The sequence below is a fragment of the Neolamprologus multifasciatus genome, chromosome 16, assembly GCF_963576455.1.
Source record: "Neolamprologus multifasciatus chromosome 16, fNeoMul1.2, whole genome shotgun sequence".
In the NCBI taxonomy this organism is placed as follows: domain Eukaryota; kingdom Metazoa; phylum Chordata; class Actinopteri; order Cichliformes; family Cichlidae; genus Neolamprologus; species Neolamprologus multifasciatus.
In genome coordinates, this window is record NC_140454.1 from 26,262,623 (window position 1) to 26,278,706 (window position 16,084).

Sequence of the window (16,084 nt, forward strand, 5' to 3'; positions counted from 1 at the left end):
CCACCCTGCTGTTATGTGCTGATTGTCTCAGGGGCATCTTTACACAGCCTGCACCGGGGGTCTTGCCTGGTGTGATAGACCCCAACCTCTATCGATCTTGTACTTAGAGCTTGTTCCTGTGCTGCCATGATTAGTGTCCTTCAGTCCAGCTTTGTCCAGCCACTGCTGGGATTTATTTATTTTTTCTTCTTTTTTTTCACCTGTCCCATTTGGTTCTTTTGCCATTGCCATCAGAATTATTGTCTAAAGGCAAAGAAAGATGCCCAATGGATTTACAAGGTGGGCCATTTATAAGGATACACCGTAATAACATGGGAATGGTTGGCGATATTAAAGTTCTGTTTGTGGCACATTAGTATAGGTGAGGGGGCAAACTCCTCAAGATGGGTGGTGACCATGGTGGCCATTTAGAAGTCGGTTCTGTTTTTTCAATAGGAAGAGGGCCATGTGACACATCAAACTTATTGGTAATGTCACAAGAAAAACAATGGTGTGCTTGGTTTCAACGTAACTTTAGTCTTTCATGAGTTATTTACAAAATTGTGTTGATATCTGGTGAACGCAGTAACCGGGTCATTGCAGCAGATTTCAATGCAAGACACCCTACGAGACCCCCATCTCCCATGCTACAGTTAGCAAACTGCTTGCTAACTGTAAATCCAACACTGAACTGTCGACGCAAGAAAACTGTCACTAATGAAGAAACATCAGTGGCTGTCCTAGCTTCATTCATGGTAAATGAACTGGGTCTTATATAGCGCTTTTCTACTCATCTGAGCACTCAAAGCGCTTTACACAACTTATGCATTCACCCATTCACACAAGCACACTTTTGTAAGTGCTTGATAGCTAACATTCACACACATTCATACTCTGATGGATGCATATGAAAACTTGTACTTCACAGTCAAAATCTACACAATACAGACAAGAACAGGAAGACTTCACAACCAATGATGGTCAGGAAAAATTGATGAAGACCTTTTCAGACAGGAATCTCACTGAACCTGAAAACCATTTCTCGACAAAAGTTGCCCATAGTGGACCTCGGCAACTTAACAAAGTCCAGACGCTTATAGTATGGTATAATTTTCATTTCACAGATAATAGCATGAACAGGCAAACAGTATTGCAGCATCAGTATGTACTAGTAAATGGCGGTAATGATCAATGGATAAATTATGTTTTGTAGTGGTGGGCTCATAAGGTGGATAAAAACCTGAGTACAAAATCACCAGCATGCTCTGGTGAACCCAGTGACTTGTGTCATTGTACTGTCGTTCGAAAAGTGAAGCTCCAGGTGGCACTTTAGTTTAGTGAGTTTAATGACCAAAGTCATTAAAAATACAATGACGCATGAAACCTTTACTTCGGTTAGCCATTGTTTTTAAAGGAGGCTCTTGGAAATAGCAGGGAGAAACTGAATGTGCTGAAAGAGCAACTGCTAGTGAGAGAAGTTGTTATTGATGTGTTACAGTTTTATGAGACTTCCTGGAAAATAACACATAAATTAAAACTGAGTAAACAGTCTTCAAAGTTTCCATGCATGCTCAATCATCCAGGTAAGGAAATTACAAAAAGTTTAATCTGTTCATCTGGACGTAGAATTTTCAGTGAGAGAAACAAACAAACAAAAGAAATCAAAACCTAATTTATCCTTTTCTTGATAGAGATAAACTGGCTTCACAGCCTATTATTTGTCAGTGGGTTCACTCATTATTCAAATGTACTGTTTATAATTTTGGGGAAACCTGCATTCAGCTGAGACTGAAAGAGTCACTTGGATTAGCGACGAAACATTTCTCCCATTGAAAACAGTACGTCCAGAGTAGAATCAACTTTTTGGGAGTCTTCAAAGCAAACACTGATAATTAAAACAAAGCAGTGTCTGATATAACTTGTAGTTACATTTTATTTTTTTAAAATGATGATCAGTTGTCTAGGAATGGCTCCAAGAGACCTTACTAACTTGTGTGAGTCTCATCTCAATTCTCGTTCTTAGACCGTCATTGAGTGCCTTGGACTTTTCCATTGTTCTGAGTATTGGTCAATTTATTGAGTACTGTCAAATAAATCTGTTTTATGCTGGCCAGTTGTAGTTTCCAATATCCGCTTTTTAATGAAAACAGATTATGGAGTCTGATATGATACCCATTCTTAAACAGCTCTTTGTAATCACTTCTTCAGCAACTTTTTGTCAGGATCTAGTGAGAGAGTTATGTTGATGAGCTTTTACAAAATGTCTCTCTTAATCTATGCTTCAGTTTTCCAAATGACAAGATCACATCAGCAGCTGAAAGATTTAAATCTTTAATCATTTCTTTGGAAGCTCAAACTGTAAATGTAACTGGTGGAAAAAAAAAGGTTTGCCTATCACTAACAAACATTTAATAGATCTCGGCCTTGCCAAGGTAAAAGACACTGTATAAATTTCAACACAACCTAATAAAATACATATCTATATATTATATCGCAGATGTATATATTCAAACATGTATGTATAATTTTGAGCCTGTGTGGATTAGGTAAAACCTAAATTAAATTCAAACTGACTTTTTTAGATAATTAAACATGTATGCCGTGCAATCATTCCTCTGTGAAAAAAGAACACTTACAATAAATCACTAAAAATGCCCAAAAGTTACCTTGTGAGGGAGGATTTTTTTGATCGCACCAGTGTTTTAATAAACTGTAACATATAGTTGAGTAATGATGTTGCTGAATATCAGTTTTTGTATAAAGTGGGCGTATGTAAATATACATAATATCTCTTCTGCTTTTTAGCCCTACTACTTTAATAGGGCACCTTTAAAGTTTTCACGGCTCATAAAGTGTAAAGGTATGTGTGCAGATCAGCTATGAGGAAGGGGATCATAGTCATCCACTGCAGTGTAAAACAGTTTGTCTTCAGAGGGCGTCTTATCAGTCTTTATCTGGGTCAGCTGTTATCTTTTCTGCTCAATCTGACTTGTCCTTCATTCTGACTGCAGTAAACTTTAAGTATGACTTCTCTCCTGATGTGAACGAGCATGTGAAGGCTTGTTGGGTCATATCTCCACAAATCTGTCTGCAGATAACAATCTAATCTGATAGGATTCACACCGTAGTTCCTGCTCTACTGTTAAAAAAAAGAAAAAAAAAAAGACGTATGTTTTCCAAAGGACAAGATCACATCAGCAGCTAGAAGATGAGTCATTGAATAATTTCTTTAGAACGGGGAAGAAGGGGGAGAGGGGTGGGGGAAAGAAGGTTTGATTCTTTTAGATTTTTTTTTTAACAATATAACAATTTTTATTCACATGTTCAACAGTTATTGGTCTGTTCTTGCACCTTTTTTCACTGTGTCAGAGTAAACAGATAAAAACCTTCATAGAAACACAGCGATAAATTTCGACATTTTAAACCCCAACGATCTAAATTTGCAAAGCTGCCAAGTCTTGTAAAAGAGATTTCAATCTAAGTGGAACGTCCTGGTAAAATAAAGGTAAATGTAAGAGGGTATAACAGAGATCAAGGCATCATGAGTTTTCTTTTTTCAACCATGTAGATTTTTATTTTTAGTTAAGAGGTTTTTATTTTTTTTAATCAACAGAAAAAACAGGCCTGAGGTTAGGCCTATGCTTAAACTGGAAAACCTTTAACATTTTTATGTCCAGGATTATCTTAATGGCTGCCAGTCTCACTGTTTTATGGTGTTGTATAATCACTTACTTGCTATATTAAAGTTTAGCCAAGTTCTGTGAAGGATATAATTCATTATAATGTATTCAACTCGTTATATAAGGTTCCTTTTTTATTATGTTTGAATTAACAGTGAATTCCTGACATTAACATTGTATATGTAGAAGTATTCCACAATTGTTGGCTATAGGTATGACATTGTCTTAGTCATAGCTGTAAACTGGAAAGTCAACTGTGACATGGCGTTCACTCAATATTTAACCAAAACGGTCATCTTTCCTTACGCAACCCAAAGCCTTCCCATGCAAAAGCCCATTCAAGGTGCAGCATGGAAACTCTAAGTCCCACCGTCAAACATTTGCCCTTTGTATCCGTCTACATGCCAACCTCATTAGACAACACTCTCTGGATAAGACAAAACATAATTTTTAAAAACAAACTGAATAAAAACACTTGCAGTACAGAGAAGTGGGATTGTAATGAGAGATCTGGCAGCATCATGTAAGAATAAATGTAAAAATAATAATAATAATTTCATCAAAAAATAATCACCTCTAATCTGACCCTGAGAATTCTGATATTCTGCATACAGCTTCAGTATATTTAATGAAGCCATGCAAAATATTACCCTTATACTATGATCATTTTCTGAGACGCAGACCCTCAGTAGGCGTGGGTGCAAATTTGTTTTTTAATTATTGTTTTTAGCATTTTTCAGCCCTAATAACTACATAAGTACTAGCGATATCCTCAGTAAATTTTCAGTAAATTCTCCTTCCCATTATTGAGTGTAACCAGTAGTTTTTGTACATTAGAAATAAACAGAGTTTACAGCAATCATGAAGGATCCTACTACCGCCTAAATAGTGTTCCTGACTTGGTTAGATGGTGTGAAGTTGGTTTTCATAACCATGGAAATAATTGTCAGCATCTCTATATGTTTATTTTAATTTTTAAGCCTAACAGTGGCTTTCCTCACTTGCACTGAGATTTCTTTCAACCTAATATTGAGAGTTCCAATGTAAAGACAAAACACAAATTCAAAGCAGTAAAGTGTCTGAAACTGGACTTGACAGTCTGATAAACTAGAAAGTAAGAAGATAAGCAAACCAGAGAGTCTTTCACATTTTATTAGAAAATAAAAGCCTCTGAAGCAGTTTTTTGGATATCAGGTGTTGTTGTTGTTGTTGTTGTTGTTGTAAAAAAAGAAATGTAGCAGAGAAGCCAGTTTCCCCCTCTCAGTGAGACCGAGTCGGCCTCTTTTCAGCTCTGTGACGTCTCCTTTAACCTGATGCTGCCTGTTACATGAGCGATGAAGCATCTCAGCAGGTAAATCCCCCCAAACTGGAGTGAGCTGTTTCACAAAGAACACAAAAAGGGAGAAATATAGACATTTTATTATGCTGTGAAGTATTGTTATACTGTAAAACTATCAGCTTTCAGGCACTGAGTTTGTACAAAAACAATAATTAATGAAAACATATGTGTCAGAGTCAGGTTTAATGTAACAATAGAAATCCAGGAAGTATCACTCAAGCTTCAAAGGAAGAAGACTCATTGAGGGCTCTGTTTATATTTTTTCATCACTAAGAAACTCACTGTGTGAGTCTTGGTCTGTGAGAGGAAGTGAGACAGTTACCTAATAAGAAACGGTTGAGGGAAGCAGCTCGTCGTCTCTGTCTTCACCACATCCTGAAGGTTCAGCAAATTTGTCAGCAGAGTGCCACTCCCACATTTGTCGATCTTTGTCACCACCATCTGAACAATGAAGTACAACCCTCAGAAAAGCGCACAGACAGGATGTCCCCGTGGCTCCTCCAAAAAGCCTTCAGTAAATCCAAAACTGCAAGAAGAATACTAACGGGACTAAGAGTTGTGAAGAATCCGGCTCCATCATATTCTAAATACTTAATTGTGCCATATTATTCCACTTATCTCAGTCTGTTGGCCTACTTGACTTACATAGTTTCTAAAACTAGAATGGAAGACAAGGCCCTCTGCTGTGGAACCAACTCCCAGTTTGGATTCAGGACACAGAAACACTCTCTAATTTCTCTTCTTTTAAGGAGAAGAACTTTTCTTTGTGATCAAGGTTATAAATAAGTTATGAATCAGATGATCCTGATCCACTGATAACTTTAAGCTAGTGCCTGTCAACCAGAGGATCCTGGGTTAAAATCCAGGTTGTGGTCTCTGAGTGAAGTCTGACCAATGTCCCTGTGGTTAGGTTAACCGGCACTTTTAAAGTGGCAAATGAAAGTGCTTGGAATGGCACAAAAGCATGGTTAGAATAGTTTTTTATTCTAAACTGTATTGAGTGCCCAGTAAGACTGGAAAAGCACTATATAAATACATGGACCCTTCCCTTAGCAAGGATCTCTTTCACTTTATGCTTCCTTCTACCATCTTGAACACAGCAGACTAGCTCTGACACCTGGTGGCCTCATAAAAACACTGCACTCCCTGATCAGCATTTTAAAGGGTTCACTTTGTTGTTGTTCTCCTGCAGTTCAAAGAAATGAACGAGCAACCTGGTGAGTCTAAAATGGGTGCAGCCGTGACTGTAAAAGCTGTAAAGAAAATCTATCGGCAAGAGAACGTAGACCTCCTGCCACCTACTACCATGTGACACGCAATAAACTTCACTGACAAGTCTCAGTCCTTTGACTTGTAAATCATTAAAAGAATCCGATCATTTGCAACCATTACTTCCATGTAATCATATTTAAAGTGTGTACACTCCCCATTTCTTTTTCAACTTCACAGAAATATCAGTTTTAAGTTTGAAACTGTCTTCGACTGTGCTGTCACAGCCTTAATGTGTTGCAGTGTTTAATCAGCTCAGAGCATGAATAATTGACCGCAGAGTGCGCAGCGAGCGAGGCTGCTTCATTTTAACGGCCAGTTTTTAAATAGCTGAGTGGGAACGTTCAGCATTAATTCAGTGTGGACATAATGATGAAGGACTGAGAAGAAGAATGAGCCACATGTAAGGCGGAGGGGGAGGCACTTCGATGCTTGTTTCCTCCTGGCAAACACGGCGGGTCTGGGCCCACGCTGGAGTGGCGGCGCAGTGGCAGGATGGCTGCTGTGTTTGCTCAGGAGTGTGCTGTGGACACTTATGTGCTTTCTGTGCAGAGGAGTTTTTTGTTTCCTGTTCTCATGCTGTCCTCCCATAGGAGCCCAAGCATGAGTAGAGGTCTCTTTTTTTCCTCTTGTACTTTCCCATTGTAGTGTACATTTCAGTGGTTTCAGTGGTTTTCTGTAATGTTACCGATCTCCGACCTGCTTCCCTATGTGATGTCTGTGTTGTGTGTGTAAGGTCGGGGGCGGGTTCATTCCACTGCAGGGCAACCTGCATGTGGCGAATAAAGCTGATTGATTGGTTAGTGCTCAACAACTCCACCAAAGAGCGCAAACCCAAAGAGACCCTAATTCCACAAAATATTCCACATGAAAGCTGATTAAATTTAGTTACTTTCAATCAACTAACCAGGCTTCACTTGTTCTACAAACCGCAAGATCTTAAAACCTTTTTCCGCAGCAAATCATCCTGATGATTACAAAACTGAAATTAAGCCAGAGTCCCACCACATACGGACATCCGGTCTCCTCACACATCTCCAAGGCAATCAGGTCAGCCTTCTGCAGACCGACGCTGCCATCGACCAACAGGAACGTCCTCACGAGGCTGAAAGAAGACATGTTACACAAGGTTTTTTAATGAACACCAGGTTCACGCCAGGAAGACACGGTCGCTCACCATCAGAAAGACAGGAGCACAAACGCTGAGTGACATTTAAGCTCACCGCAAACCTAGATGTGTCACCTGAGACCTGGTGAACATCCATTTAGTTTTTATTAGTTTCAGTGTTAGTTTGTACTTATTAGGAACTCCTAAATAAGCGGGAAGGATCAAATTAATATAAGAGACTGCATTTAAAAGCTTAAGACTACTAATGTTAAACATTTTCCTTTTTAAAATGTTGGTGGTCAACCACTTTTTAAGTTTTGTATATATTGTCTGTGAAAGTTCTCAGTCATCCAGGTCATAGTACTCTAAAGAGCTTGGAAAGAAAAGCGCTGATTTTTGTGAACATGTCTTTGTTGGCAAAAACATCACAACAGCAATGACCAATCACTACAAGGCAAACTAAACAGGCTTAAAGGTTTTTTCACTGCAATAAACAACTTTTTCTTACTTACCTCAACCCATCAGGATAGTTTCATAGCATGATTTCTTTGGCTAACTGTCAGAGGAAATTCTCAGTATTGCTCCATCATAGACATCATGAATAAACAACACAAACAAGTCTTTCATCAGCTCTTCATCACTTACTTTTTCCGTGTGTAGAGGTAAGGCTCTACCATATCCACAAAATCTCTGGGTGCCTTGTGTCCATACCCTGGCATGTCCACGATGGTGAAGGCTTTGCCCACTCTGAAGAAGTTCATCTTCTTTGTGTGACCCTGAAGGTAAGACACAGGCAAAGCTTATGATGTCCAGATATTGATGAACTCAATCATTGCAGCATCCGTGAGTGTTTTTCAACTTTTTAACATTAAATTACAATGTTTAGTTTTTATTAGTTTCAGTCTTTTTATTTATCACAAGGAGGAGCAGCATGTAAGAAGTTCCAGATGGGTAAAACATGCAAACATGTAGACATCCTAGTCTCTATAATCAGGCTGATTATGTGTAAAATTAAAACCATTGAGATTTTTTGGACTAGTTATTTTTTCCACTCTTACTTTGATTTTCAGATAAGTTTTAAATAACCAGAAAAAAATCCTGATTCTTGCTGATTGTTTGTAACCCTCATAACGCAAACACAGAAATGGAAAATGGAATGGAAATGGAAGAAAAGATGGAGTAGCATGTCAGTGCAGTGTGTGATCTGCGTACAAGCGAACTTGTAGAACTTTGGAAACTCATTTGAGGATTTTCGATGTGGCTTCACAAAATTATCACGATCAAAACAACCGTGAAAACTGTTGTATGGACATTGCTGCTCAATTGCAGCTGACTGGTCAATGTTTTTCATTAGCAATTTAGCAAAGTTGATGGTGGTGGTGTGTGTGTCTGTGTGAGTGAAAGACAGAGAGGGGAGAGCGAGAGACAGATTTTGTATGATAAGCTTCATTTTATGGACGCACAGTTTGAGCACTCAGGTCGCAACACAGCATCAGGCCGTATAGTGTGAGACCCTGCATCGTGCCCTACGAACTTCTAACCCTTGCGATTCAATTGTACAGTTTAGGTAGGAGCTGAATAACGCGACTGATGACACAAAAAAAATAAATAAAATCACACAGTGTATGCCCAGTTTAAGATACACCCTAAACAGATCGCCAGTCTGTTGCAGGGCTTAACACATAGAGACAGACGACCCTTTACACTAACATTCACACCTATGGGAAGTTTAGAGTTACCAATTAACCAATGCTCACTAACTGCATGTCTTTGGACTGTGGGAGGAAGCGGGAATACCTGGATAGAACCAACACAAACACAGGGAGAACATGCAAACTCCACATAAAAAAAAAAAAAAAAGACCATGATGGTGGAAATGAACTCAGGGCCTTCTTATTGTGAAGTTTTAATCTGCCAGTTTCTATCTTATTTTTATCCCTGTGGCAAATGTGCATCTTCTGAGCCAATCTCTTTGTAAAACAGTGACTTTTATTATTTTCTACATGTAACACATTTACAGAACACACACTGAACGGTCCCCACACCAACACAAATTCAATTAAAATGTGCACATCATATTACCTACACTTTCTATAGTGCAAAATTTATGTTTTTAACTTTTATGCTCAGTTTTGTCAAACTGAGAAGTATTTTGGATGAAAGCAGGGTACTGAACATACATCAGTACCTTTTTAATACATTTTCAGTAAGATGTATGTTTGAGATGACTGATTTATAATAGAGGCAGATTAGAGTTTCCTGTCCAAGGTCCAAACTCATCACCTCCCATCATGTCATGGCAGAGGGAATGATGGGAAATTTGCAGCTTAAATAGGCGTAAAACTGAGTGAGGCATGCTCATGTGTACCACCTGAAGTAGTTCCCAGGATTTGCTCCATTTCTTAGATGCAGGTATAAAAACACGTTATTTTTAGAAAAAAAATTTCTACAAGCCTCGTCTGTGTTTAAGTGAGTTGGTCAGAAATTCTTACATCTCCTCCCTCGCCGTAAGAAAGAAACTGAATATGCAAAGTGTAATGTGAAGTTTCCACTTCCAAAAAAGTCATAATTTTAAGAGTATTTAAAAAAAAAAAAAAAAGCCATCTAATAGTATAGAGAAGATCATTTTAAGTCATTTTCACAGCCAGAGCGGCCAAAGAACAACAGAAAATCAGCAACAATCAGGTGTGAATGTAAATACAGCATTTTATAAAAGAAATACAGCTTTTATAAAATAAATAAGTGAGGTTTGTGTTTGTTCACAACTTTAAAGGGAAACAGTGTGTGGAGCTGGAGTGACGAGTTACTCACTGGAGTTTTAGAGACTCGGACTTCCACCTCAGGGGTGAGAGAAAACAGAGCTTTGATGAGAGACGACTTGCCCACGTTGCTCCTGCCGATAAAACACACCTGGAAAACACCAACAGGAAGTCAGCTGCAGATTTGTGTGCTGTAATTTACAGTTCTGTGATTTTTATCCTGGAATCTTTTTCCTGCTCCAGTTGCCACCATATCGCCTTTAGCGCCATTTAGCCACGTGGCACACCTGCCAGGTGGACACTTTCATCGAGCTTTGAACGCTTTGCCTTCTGGAGAAGGCCGAGTGGTAACTGAGCCTCTCGGTCCTGTTAACACTCGCTGCCAGAGCTTAACGTTCTTCTCCATGAGGTTATAAATCTGATGATTTATTAGCCATGTTCAGTTCTGCTTCATTATTCATGAGGATGAAGAGACATTAGGTTACATTTTTCATTCATTTAGGGTTGAGGAGGGGCGAATGAGCTACTTAAAGTCCACATCCTCTTTCTTTACCAGCTGCTTTCTACACAGCCATCCTACCTGACCCAGAGTCAGGGAAATTATTCTGCACAAGTGTTTTGTGTTAAACCTCAAGTGACCACTGAAATAACTGAGTAAAGTGATCATATTTTACGCAAGAATCCTTTTTTAAATGGTTGTTTGTGCTCCTCATACCTACAACATTTACTTTATCATTCAGTTATGGTTTTGAGTTACTTTTCCACAAGGAGGGTAATCCAACCCGACTCATCTTCTGAGCTGATTTCATTGTCACTTTGAGGCAAAATTTCCACCTCAAACCTTTCCCGGCAAGAAATGTTGCTACCCTCACTCTGTTAGCAAAGAGGCTTTGTCCAGTAAATGTGGTTTACTTTGTGAAAGTGCTTTGAGTGCCCAGTAAGAGTAGAAAAATGGCATTTATAAACCAGAAAGGAAACAATTATATTGTAGTGACAAGAAGTGGAAAATTATAGTCAAAGCATCAACATGTTTGAAAGAAGACATGTTGTCATGACAAATGCATGGGGGGGGGGGGGGGGAAGCCCACTTTTATCAATAAATATATCATTAAGAGCAAACAGAAATATGCATAACCCTTCCCTTTGTAATCCACTTTGATCAAGTATTTACCTATTAAACAAACCTGCAATGTACTGTTGGGTAAATTACCACCTTACATTGACTATTAATGACAGGCTAAATTCATGATGGACGCAGCTAAACTGGCATTACTGACTGATTTGTGAACTCCCGTTGATCTCAGCACTGCAGTCCTCAATATCTTGTTTCTGTGGCGTCATATTTAGACAAGAGGAACAAATGCTATGTTTTCAGCTAATGCTGCATCCACAGATACCTGCTAATTAGTGCTCAGTAACATCTAAACAAAATCACTCACCAAAACTGGAGCTCAGACTTTTTGGATGGTCTGTTAGTGAAATGAAGTGCACAACACCCATATTATTGGTCAGAACTATGGAATTAAAATGCTCCAAAAGGCTCCAAGAGCACAAATGTGGTCCAGAGGTCCAGTTCAGAGACTCTATTTAGCAGTTAAGAGTCAGCTGAGCATCTGTGAAAGTTAGTGTATCATGATAGTATCGCGATATGGATTTTGAGCTTGTCTGTCTCACTGTGGCAATGGTAACATATACAGATTGGCATTATACAACTTTGTAGATAGATATAGATATAGGCCATAGACTGTATATAAGAGATGGAGGTCACTAGCAACTAAGACCACGGTCTCATCAGAAAAGTGTTTTATGAGGTCACAGATTCAGTGAGTAGGCTTTTTCTCTCACTGCCTTCTTTTTAAAAGCTGAGGAGTCGCCTCCTACTGGTCATTAGAAAGAATGCATGTTTACGGCACTCCCAACACAAGAAGTTACGTCCATGATTTATGTACAATGTTTTGAGCAATGCTGTCCTCTGACCTCTGGCTGTTTGAGATCGGGTGCGTGCTCCATCCTTTCTGCAGAGATATAGTAATCGATCTTATGAGACGGTGAAGAGTGGAAGAGCTTCTCTGCCTCAATCATGTCCTCCAAAGTGGGATCAAAAAGCTGGAACTGTGTCCGGTCCACAGACCTGAAAATACAAATATGGTTCAAGTTCATTAGAAAATGTCTGTATCAACAGCTACATGCTACAGATTGAAACAGAAGCCACTGGCAAACTCATTTATATTTTTTAAACGGTAAAAATAGTTCCTCCAAATCTTTTACAATAAAAACCTTACTAAAAATGAAGTCTGTCAAAATGATACCAATGAGCTGCCTTATTAGTTAGAAATATGCTGCAGTGTAATATTATATAATAAGATAAAGTTATTCATGTGCAGTTATTTACAGGCTTGTACCCATTATATATTACCTACACCTACATTATGTTTGTGTAATCAAAGTAAAGAGCTGACATGTTACCCTGCGATTTTTGGAGGCTTGCACTCTCAGAGTGCTTTTTATTGCTTTATTATTTATCATTGTCTTATATTCTGATATTTTTATTTAATTAAAGTGAGTTCACATGTATTGCTGTCTTGATTGTCTGTTTTCATTTTGATTCATGAAAACTTTCACACAGATTTATAGTTTCATCCGTATATTTTTCCATAACTTACACATACATAAATATTTTAAATTAAACATTTTAAATTAAATTAGTTGTGAGAATAGTGGCATAATTTATGTTTTATTTGTTGTAATGTTTCCTTTTTTTTGTGTCTTACATGTTTCTGTGAAGCATTTTGTGTGACTGGTTGTAATGGGTGCTGTACATAACACAGCACTCAGAAGCTGCAGCTTCACAAGTACTCTGTTTAATCTGCACTGGTCACTTCACTTTATTGTCATTGATATTTATATTTAAAAGTGCAATACTGTAATTTTCTGCTGCTCATTCCTGTGCAATATCCCATCTGCCCTCCCGTCGTATTTCTTTTCAAGATTTTCTTATTTAATCACTAGTGTACATATATTTATATTTATAGATACATATATATTTAGTCATCTTTTCTCTTTTACCATGTCTCTCTAATATTTAGCTCCTTACTATTTTTATACTTTTATATTTTATTTTATTTTATTATATTTTATTATATTTTCTCCTACTGTATCATGCTGCTGAGTGACTGCTGCTCGTCAAACACATTTCAATGTTGACCCTGTGCTAACTTGCATATGACAAATAAAACTGAAAACTGAACTGAACTGAAACAAATAAACTTGATGATGTTATCTTTCACAGTTATCAGTGCAACTCCAGCCGATGATGCCAGCTCACATTCACAAAATCTCCTCTACTGATGACTAAGAACCAGCCCTGTTTTACGCACCTGTCCAGGTAAGCCTCCAGCTCGCTGAAGGGATACAGCAAGCTACGCAACTTCTTTGGGGTAAGTGATTTGACCTTCTGCACAGAGGCCAGTTTATGGATCCTCTGCCCAGTGGCACAGCTGACAGCAACCGCAGGCCGGAGCCGCAGGAGCTGCCGGACAGGAAGCATGTTACCCCGCTGATTTCAGACCAGTCAGACCCTGAGAGGAGATGCACACGCGGAGGTCACCTGACAGTTTCGCACAGGCGCAGTCCCCCCTGAACTACAGCAGCATAAAAAACCTCCCCGCTTCCACTTCTGTAGTTTTACTGTGGAACACAGTCTCTCACTCTTCATGTTTCATAAAACAGTAAATTAGACAACGTCCGAGCAGATTCTGCGGCTCTTTTTGTTCTCTGCGAGCTTTTCTGATCACATTTAATGGGTGGCGGGGGGAATAAAAGCGTCCAAAGTGACTCCATTCATTTCCTTATATTGCTTACCCGAAGACCTCCACCTTCACTGCTTCATGCGATCAGAGAGCAGCGGAGTTTCTTTGAAAATGAACGTTTAAGCCGCGTCCATCGCTTCTGTTTACACACCGTCCTCCATGTTGCGTGCACTGGTCAAATGCATCCGAATGAAACAGCTCAACAACAGTTCCGCGACACAAGTTTAAAATTCCGATTTTCCTCAACGCTTGAAACTTTACCCATATACCATGGAAGTCCCAATTAACAACAAAACAAAACAATCGAACAACCATTTTTTAAGATCCTGTTATTCTGTTTTATTTCTCACAGAATGAGATGTTTCACTTCATGCAGCCACTTTGTTGTAATACATTGAAGTTTGTACTTTTTGTGTAGGCTGCTTAATCTATATTTTTACTTGTTGATTCTTTTTTAAATTTCATTTTATTTTTAGTTAGGGATTCACTAATTATTTTTCTCGCATGACCCACATCCATCATTACAAATCTAACTATCACTGGCTTTGATAAGTGCTACGCAGATAAACATTATAATTATTATCATCATATTACTGGCACAGCATATGATGATAATCTGTGTTTCCTTTTGAAATGCTGCTGTGATCTGTAACAGCCCAGTTTACACTCTAAATCCCGCTGATGATACCAGCTCCCATTCAGAAAACCTGCACGAGGAAAAAGGACGAGGGAGTAATCCCAGCCCTGTTTTCTGTAACTGAGACATTTGTGAACAGATGCTGGCAGCTGGCCCATCAAGCTGCCCGTCATCCTGTTTCCCATGAAAATGTCATGTTATGAAACATTTTTCCATGTGGTTTAAATGAGCAACGCTGAAACAAGTCTGATGATTCCATCTCCATCCCTGTGCTGCTCTAACGTCACTCTGTTTATTAAAAGTTGATTTATGAGCGTGAATCCTCGCTCAGATTTCCTCACGCTGATGCACAGAAACATTCCTGGTATAGCTCGAGCTGTCTCATACATCCTCCCTCACCCTCTCACTGAGGATTACTCAGGATTAGAAATCTGACGTTTAGGCTGAGCACGCCAGAGAAATGTCTCTATAAATTTGCTTATAGGAGGTGGCAGTGATAAAAGCGACTCTGGCCTCGCTCCCCCCACAGCATTCTTCTCCTCTGAGACTCCCAAAAGGAAATGGACTTTCATGTGTTAATGGTGGCAATAGAGCAGTTCTCCTCCTGCCTGTAATACTCTCATATTCATCCAGCTTTGACCGATGGTTTGTAAAGCAGACTTTTATTTCAAGAAGGAAACGTTGGGCACATTTTGGGGCTCTCATCTATACCTTCGCTCGCCACACGGTGGCAGCGCAGACTGCTGAAAGCGCTCATCCACATATGTTAAACATCCATCCTGCTGCTCCATCTGCTTTTATGATTCATAGTATGTTCACTGAACACATTAATTCACAGTCACCGGCTTACAGCCCTCACATCCCCCCGTGCTTCAGTCTTTTATGTGCTAATACCTGCAGCTTTTTCATTACCTCACATTTAAGAAAATATATGCTGGGAATCCAGCTGCATTAAGTGTCTGATCAAAGTAGAAGATGGAGATGGAACTGGTTGGTTCTCCCTTTACTGTGTCTGGCACACGGAGAAGGAAGTGGAGCTCAATTTACAAATTAAAAGCTCCTCTCTGCCTTACATTATCATTTTATTATTTCACAGAGGGATCTGCAGCAGGGGCCACTCATAGGTAGAAGTCTTCGAACCATTAACCACAAATCGCCCTAAAAAATCTATAAGAGGGAGCATCAAAGGTGAATAACTGCAATGAGCCAGTACTGCTTTAGCTCAACCCCAGTCCGGTGCATTTAGTGATTTATGAAGTGACACATATCAGACAACTGGCAAATGCAGGCTCATTTAAATGCTTATATAGCATCTGGAAGTTTTTTTTTTTTAAATTTTGATTGAGTGGGTGTCCCTTTGCTTACTTTTGATAAGTCAGCATGGCTCTCTGTCCATCCTTGCGGTTTGTACCTCACAGAGAGCCTTCTTGAACTTCTCGTGACAATTTTGTACCTTAATGTGATGCTACAAAAAGGATTCTTAAAAGAAAAAATTCAAAGATTA

General features: G+C 39.0%; 1 protein-coding gene across 3 annotated transcripts; it reads right to left on the reverse strand.

The window, feature by feature from the left end:
* Positions 1-1,908: 1,908 nt before the first annotated feature.
* On the reverse strand, positions 1,909-14,149 carry gtpbp8 (GTP binding protein 8). 3 transcript variants are annotated; one of them, XM_085136073.1, is made up of 8 exons: positions 13,996-14,149; positions 13,512-13,712; positions 12,112-12,265; positions 10,187-10,285; positions 8,021-8,151; positions 7,273-7,372; positions 5,321-5,439; positions 1,909-5,035 (listed from the first exon to the last, which is right to left on the reverse strand). In XM_085136073.1, exons 2-8 carry the CDS (start codon positions 13,679-13,681, stop codon positions 4,945-4,947), a joined length of 864 nt encoding a protein of 287 aa, XP_084992199.1. In that variant the 5' UTR covers positions 13,682-13,712; positions 13,996-14,149; the 3' UTR covers positions 1,909-4,944. The 3 variants fall into 3 exon arrangements, with proteins under 3 accessions (XP_084992199.1, XP_084992201.1, XP_084992200.1); XM_085136075.1 differs by lacking the exon at positions 5,321-5,439; XM_085136074.1 differs by lacking the exon at positions 13,996-14,149 and having other exon boundaries at positions 13,512-13,978.
* Positions 14,150-16,084: the final 1,935 nt, after the last annotated feature.